Consider the following 6,470-nt stretch of genomic DNA (forward strand, 5'->3'; position numbering starts at 1 on the left):
TTTTTTCATAAATATCCTTCTAAAAATTTAAATTACATAAATATACTCTTAAAATTTATATTTATTTCTGTATCCTCATAAAATACTATCTTTGCACAAATATCCCTAATATAATGTTTTATCTACACCATTAACAAAAACTATATTTATTTTAATTAAAAATAAAATAAAATTTTGAAATTTTTGTCCTCCATTATAATAAACTAATAAATATTTTATTCTATATATCTATCCTGTTTTAGACATTTTAATTTAAAATTATTAATTTTTTTAACTATATCAGATGACTTAGGTACATGTGTAAAAATAAAAATAAAAAAATAACATATACCTCCCCCCCCCCCCCCCCCCCCCCCCCGCCGCGCCCAAAAAAAAAAAAAAAAAAAAAATCGTTCACATGCGGAAAGTACAAGCTTTCGTAGCCTATGCTCTTTCTCCCTCTACAGGCCGAAGCCACCGTCCTCCTCTCTCTTTAGTCTTTTACATAAGATTTCCCTCTTCTCTCTCTCCGAGGGGCCTCTTTCTCAGAAATTCTCACGCCCTCGTGTGGGTGTCGCTCTCGTCTCCTCTCTCCATCCCTTCCCGCCCGTCTTCTTTCCCCTCATCTGCGACTCTCTATCTCTCCTCCGTCCAAAACCCTTTTTGTTTCCTTCTGTATTTCGTCTCCAAGATCGCTTCTTTTCGTTCTGTGTCTGTGTTTCCTCTTCAAAAGCCAATCTTTCCTTCCTGTGTATGGGATCATCTCAGCAGTTGGAGGAGTAGATCGGATGATGGGGAAGGACATGAGGAAGGCCAAGATCAGTGGAGCGGTGGCGGTCATGGAGGTCCCCAACCAGTCTTCCGTGGGGGTCCGCACCCGGGCCAGAACCCTAGCCCTCCAGCGCCTCCAGAAGCCCACCGCGGACCCAGCCTCCTACCTCGAACTCCGAAGCCGCCGCCTCGAAAAGCCCTTCGTGGCCACCGCCGCTAGGGCTAAGGAGGTCTGTAAGGAGAAACCGAGCCCTAGCCCAAAATCCAGCTCCAACGCTAGCTCTAAAGGGAGCACCAGCCCTGGCGGCCAGCTGGCGGAGGGCCTGGTGAATTCGGGCTCGGCGGGGTCGGTGTCGGCGAGGAGCTGCTGCTTGAAGAAGGGAGATGCCTCGCCGGAGATCGAGGTTTCCTACAGGGATAATTTTCTCGAGCACGAATCTGGCAGGTGGGGTTTCTTCTGATCTTTCCAAATTTCACTCATTAGGGTTTGGTCTTCGTTCTAATTTTATCGCCTTTGGGGTCGTTTCTGGGAGATAATTGTGATTCAAAATCGTATTTCTAGGGCATCTTGGATGCTTGTTTTTCCAGTGGAGAAGACCAGATGCAGTGGGAGTGTGATTTTTGTTTTCCTGTTTAAGCTATTCGTTTCTTTGATTTTTAAGTCATCATTATTATGTAGGGTTTTTAAATCGCCACTTGAATTGATTGAGGGTTCTTATATATGTCTTAATTTTAATTTTTCTTGGGTCTTTCCTCTATTTGATTCTTTTAAGGCATTTAAAAAAAATAATCATAACACTTTCTGGTTCTCTAAAAGCCCATTTTCTTCCGCTTCCTCTTTGCCATTCTTATGGTCGGTTTAGTGTTTTATGCTCAAAACCGCTCCACATGTTGTTCTTCTCCGAGACTTCTTAATGTTAGAAATTTTTTTTCTAAAATCAAAGTTTCCTAGTCATTTTCTTTCTTGGGTTATTCTCTTCTGATTTGTACGCTACGATTTTTTTTTTTGGCTTCTGGAAACATAGTATTTGTTTTTGCTGCGGAAACTCTGGTACTTTTGGAAATCAGGCTTCTCGGAGACTGTATAAAATTATATATAAATCTTCTATCATCACTTTTCACTTCTTTCATTGTCTCTTTTGGATTGTTGCTTCAACATGGACATACTCATATATTGTCTCTTTACTGCCACTGTTATCTTCAGGTTTTTTGTTTTTTTGAAGCATGTATTGATAGAAAATATTACAATAATGCGGGAAACTCTGTCCTACTTTTGTGAAATGGGTTTTGAAGGGACCTCTTTATTCGATTGTCATTTTTTCTGCAAGTGGGTTTACCATATACGACAATACCTGAATTCAATGCCTTTTCTCTTTCCCAACTTCATGCTAGCTATTTATATCAGTTCATTTTTCTTGAACTTTGGAGATGCATGCCAGTTATTCCTTATAGTTTCTATATGGTCTGGATTTGTCTAGACATGTGTTCGACTTGATTTAGTGTGATGGACAAACTTGACTGGGGTTTTATATGATTTCACTGACTTGCAATTCCCTTGCGAATAGTTGAAGCATGATGATTTTGAGTTATGAGGAACTGCTTCAGTTGGTGGGGGTCACTTTGTCATTTTGTGTTTCCTACATTTCTATTATGTTTCTTGACACAAGAAGGTTGCTTGAAGTTTATTAGTATTTGAGCATGCAAAGCTGGAAGTAATATGCATTTTGCTTACTTTTTTGTGCACCTTTTGGATTCCTATATTTCCTATACGAAAAAGGTGATCTTAGGACCATTCCTGGCCACAAACTTGTGTGGATTCTGTGCATACATTATGGCTAGTGATAAAGAGCCCGAAAAGTGTAACAAGAAATGGATGAACTTCATCATGGAATCCTTGCTGAGTGCTGGAGCTACTTTTAGATTTCTGACACTCTTTTGAGTGTCGCTGATAGTGATAGTTGTAGTTTCTATTGTTTAACCAATTTGTCATGGTGCTTGTGATGCCTTTTTTCTTTTTTACTTGACAGTGGAATCTTATGAAGTTATTGCTGAACTATCAGGTGCCGGGAACATGCGTTAAATTTTATTTGGATTCTCCTGGAAGCCATCCAATCACGATCATAGGGCTGTCAAGCATGGCATTCACACCTGGCAGATAGCCATTTGTCAGGATAGCGGGCCATTAGATGTTGGGCCCATATGTGGTTGTCTGATGTGGTTAGAGACACAAGTGATCAGTTTATGCTTTTAAATTATACATTTGAGATGACCATGGCCCTTACTAGGATTGCATGTAAAAGAAGAATTGTGAGGTCAATTTCATATAGTTGCACTATAGTTATTAGTTTTTTTTCTACTGAAAACTTGTTGATTGGTGCATTTTTTTTATCCACAAGTTGATGTGGCTATAATATGTGGTGGTTACCTGGTTGGTTTCTCGGATTATATATGAAAAAGGAAAAAGTTATGGAAAAGAATGCTTCTCCACTTAGGAGGAAAATAAAGATTTGAAGTTCTTTCCTTTTCATTTTTTGGAATAATAAATTCTGGAAATTTATCTCCATCTGACAGGTATTATCAAACCCAATCACTATAGCTGATATGGCTGTCTTCGGATCTTTATAAATTGCTCCATTTTGTGCTGGTTTCCAAATTTTAGATGGCCTTTAGAGCATGCTTATGTAAATATTGTCTTTGAAATTCTTACAGGATTTTCTGAAAGAATTCTTTTTTTTTTTAAAAAAAAGAAAAAATCATGCAGAGGATTTTATCTTGTAATGCTTGGCTGCAGGAATGCCAGAGAGACCACACCTTGCAGTTTGATAAGGGAACCTGAATCTATAGAGGCCCCCAGTTCTACAAACAAACCGACCAAATCAACTGGCAACAGCAGGAGGGCGAGGAACTCAACGGGCAGAGACACCCTGGCTGCCCTGGAATTGGAAGAATTTTTTGCTGGAGCTGAGCAACCCCAACAAAGACAATTTGCAGAGAAGTATATGATTCCCCATTATTCACTCTTTTTGAAATGTTAATTTACTAATGACATAACTCCAGTTCTCGAGTCTGTCATGTTTAAGGAGGCAACAGAACTGTGGAAAAGTGCAGATTTATGTCTAAAGCTTATTTGGTTAGATACATGTTACTGAATCTAGTAATAATTAGTCTTCTAATACATGTTACTCTCACCGAATTGTTGAATAAAACATGTCAACATAGAACACAATGTTGTGAGGTTTTAAGATGAGGGTGGGGATCCCAGAGTTGCAAGTTGATATGATTCATTAAGTTGGGTTCCTGTTGGTTTATCTCGCACTTCTTGACTTTTGTTTTTGTTTCCTGTGTCGGCAGGTATAATTATGATCCTGTAACTGATCAGCCGCTCCCTGGCCGATACGAATGGATGAAACTGGACTAATGGACGTGGAAGCTGATCCTATATCTTCAACTTCCCATTCATCAATGCCCAGAACTTTCAAAGGAAGATGCAAAGACGAAACAAAGTGCAAGGAGAACAATTCTTAGTCTAATCCCTGTAACAGATGGAACTTATCAGCTAGAACTAGCAGGTAACCAAAATGGAAAAAATAAAAAAGAAATACCGATAAATCCAAAACCTTTCTAACATAACATTTAGCCGGGCTGACAGGGGTCCATCAACTTTTCAGTTTTTTGATAACACCAGATATGTATCAGACTCTTCTGGTTTAGGGGTTCATAGGGGGGGATTGTACCGTCATTTGGATCTTGTGCATACAGGAACTGATGAAGCTGGATGTCTTTAGGGGAATAAATATGGTCCCATTTACCCCTTGTCTTTTCTATCGCAGTAACATTTTTACTGTTCAATGAGTCTGCCATCGCTGAAAAGTTCGTCTCTCTCTCTCTCTCTCTCTCTCTCTCTTTTCTAAAAGGTCCGGGTGGATGTGATGAGCCCATGTGTTGCTTGTTTGGTTTTTACAGTCATATCTGACTCTCTTCGGCTCAGTGGTTGCCATTTTACTGTGTCGGCAGGGTATCAATCCGGTCTGGTGTCAGAGGTTTTAACCGATGGTTACTCTTATCGTTCAAGTTCTTGGATTACAAGTTTGAGGCGGCGAAGGCTTTTTGTTTTTTCGTGATCAGGGACATAAGGGCAGACAGAGCATATTTGGCTGTTCGACTGTGGGAGCAGAGCTGTAGGCTGCTTGGGAGGGCGTTTTGTATGCGAGACGAGTGTTGAGGGCCGACATACTTATTCTCGAGGATGATTGTTCTACAGTGATTGACTGGATACGAGGTGTAGACACGTATGTGGACGGTCACCATCTGATACGGGACACTTATAGTTTGGTGCAGGAGCTGATCTTCTGTCAGATGACCCATGCTTACCGAGAGGCGAACAGTGCAGCAAACTGGATCGTCTCTTATGTCGCCCGGCACACTGGGGAGGTCTTCTGGTTTAGTTTAGATGGCGTTTTACACGTCTTATTTTGTTTACTATGTCTCGCTGTATTCACGTTAGAGGTATATGAAATGAAATATCGTTTTGGAAAAAATAAAAAAAAAGTTTTTTTTTTTCTCCCTGTAACAACCACTGGGTTTCTGGAAAAAGTCTAGATCGGAGGCCTGGGGCTGCTTTATGTTTGAGCAAAGCTACTTCTCCCACGTCAATTGTGGCGACCGGTTGGTCCTTAACATAAATTTCGTACATTCGCTGAAAGTAAGGTTCAAGAGATTACATGCCTGGTTCATGATTACAATCAGCACTTGTCTGTGTCCATGTAACATACTTTTCGGAAGTAGAATTTTTATAAAAATTTATTTGTTATTTGGTAACTATATTTCTAAAATGTAATAGAATTTTAATATGTGTTTGGTAAACAAACTGAAAAAAATACTTTTTAGTATGATAAAATGATCATAAAAGACAACGTAGTATTAAACAACATAGCATAATGTATAATATATATTAATACATAAATATATAATATAATATAATATTACTGTAATATGATATAATATTATTATAATATAGTAATATAATATTGTATACTATAGTATAATAATATAATATAATTCGATATTATATAATGTAATATATCAATGTATTATGACATAATTTAATATAATATTTATAGTATAATATAATAATAAATGTATAAAATATTATAATTATTATCATTATGTATTAATAAATATAAAGAGATATTTTTTGTAATTATAATATTTAATTATGGGTATTTTGGTCAAAAAAAATAATAAATCAAAACAGGTTTCCGACGCATGCTAAAAGTGCTTTTTCGAAGAATCTCCATTTTAGAACTTCTCTTAAGAAGCTGTTTTAGCTTTCTAACAAAAATAAAATAACTTTTCGATTTTTTTTACCAAACACTCCTATTCTATCCAAAAATATTTTTGGATGGTGAAAAAGTGTTTTCTAGCCCACCAAAAGTTCTGCCAAACAGAGCCTTAGTACGTTAGATTTTTCGTCTATGAAGAAATAAATAAACTAATAATTAGTTCTTTTTCATGTTTTTTTTTGTCCTTCTAGCTGTTGTTTTCCTGCTGTGCCTTAACCTATGTTCTCAGGTAAATCTGGATTCTGTGACTGATGAATGCCTTGCAGGCGGGTAAATAAGGGTGAAACTAGACTTGTAGAAGCTGTTTCCGTCCTTCCTAATTCTCCATTCATCTCGTTCCATGATTTTAAAGGTGCGCGAGGCAGAGAGGTGTTTGCA

At 37.9% G+C, this 6,470-nt stretch overlaps 1 protein-coding gene across 2 annotated transcripts; it reads left to right on the forward strand.

Annotated features, from left to right (window-relative positions):
* The first annotated feature begins 433 nt into the window (after positions 1 to 433).
* Positions 434 to 5,273, forward strand: LOC103706941 (cyclin-dependent kinase inhibitor 5-like). 2 transcript variants are annotated; one of them, XR_005506778.1, is made up of 4 exons: positions 434 to 1,195; positions 3,542 to 3,745; positions 4,102 to 4,319; positions 4,765 to 5,273. XR_005506778.1 is itself a non-coding variant. In XM_008791221.4 (3 exons), exons 1-3 carry the CDS (start codon positions 768 to 770, stop codon positions 4,166 to 4,168), a joined length of 699 nt encoding a protein of 232 aa, XP_008789443.2. In that variant the 5' UTR covers positions 434 to 767; the 3' UTR covers positions 4,169 to 4,629. The 2 variants fall into 2 exon arrangements, 1 of the variants encoding a protein (XP_008789443.2); XM_008791221.4 differs by lacking the exon at positions 4,765 to 5,273 and having other exon boundaries at positions 4,102 to 4,629.
* The last annotated feature ends 1,197 nt before the right edge of the window (positions 5,274 to 6,470 follow it).

This window comes from Phoenix dactylifera, chromosome 18 (genome assembly GCF_009389715.1).
Source record: "Phoenix dactylifera cultivar Barhee BC4 chromosome 18, palm_55x_up_171113_PBpolish2nd_filt_p, whole genome shotgun sequence".
Taxonomy (NCBI): Eukaryota; Viridiplantae; Streptophyta; class Magnoliopsida; order Arecales; family Arecaceae; genus Phoenix; species Phoenix dactylifera.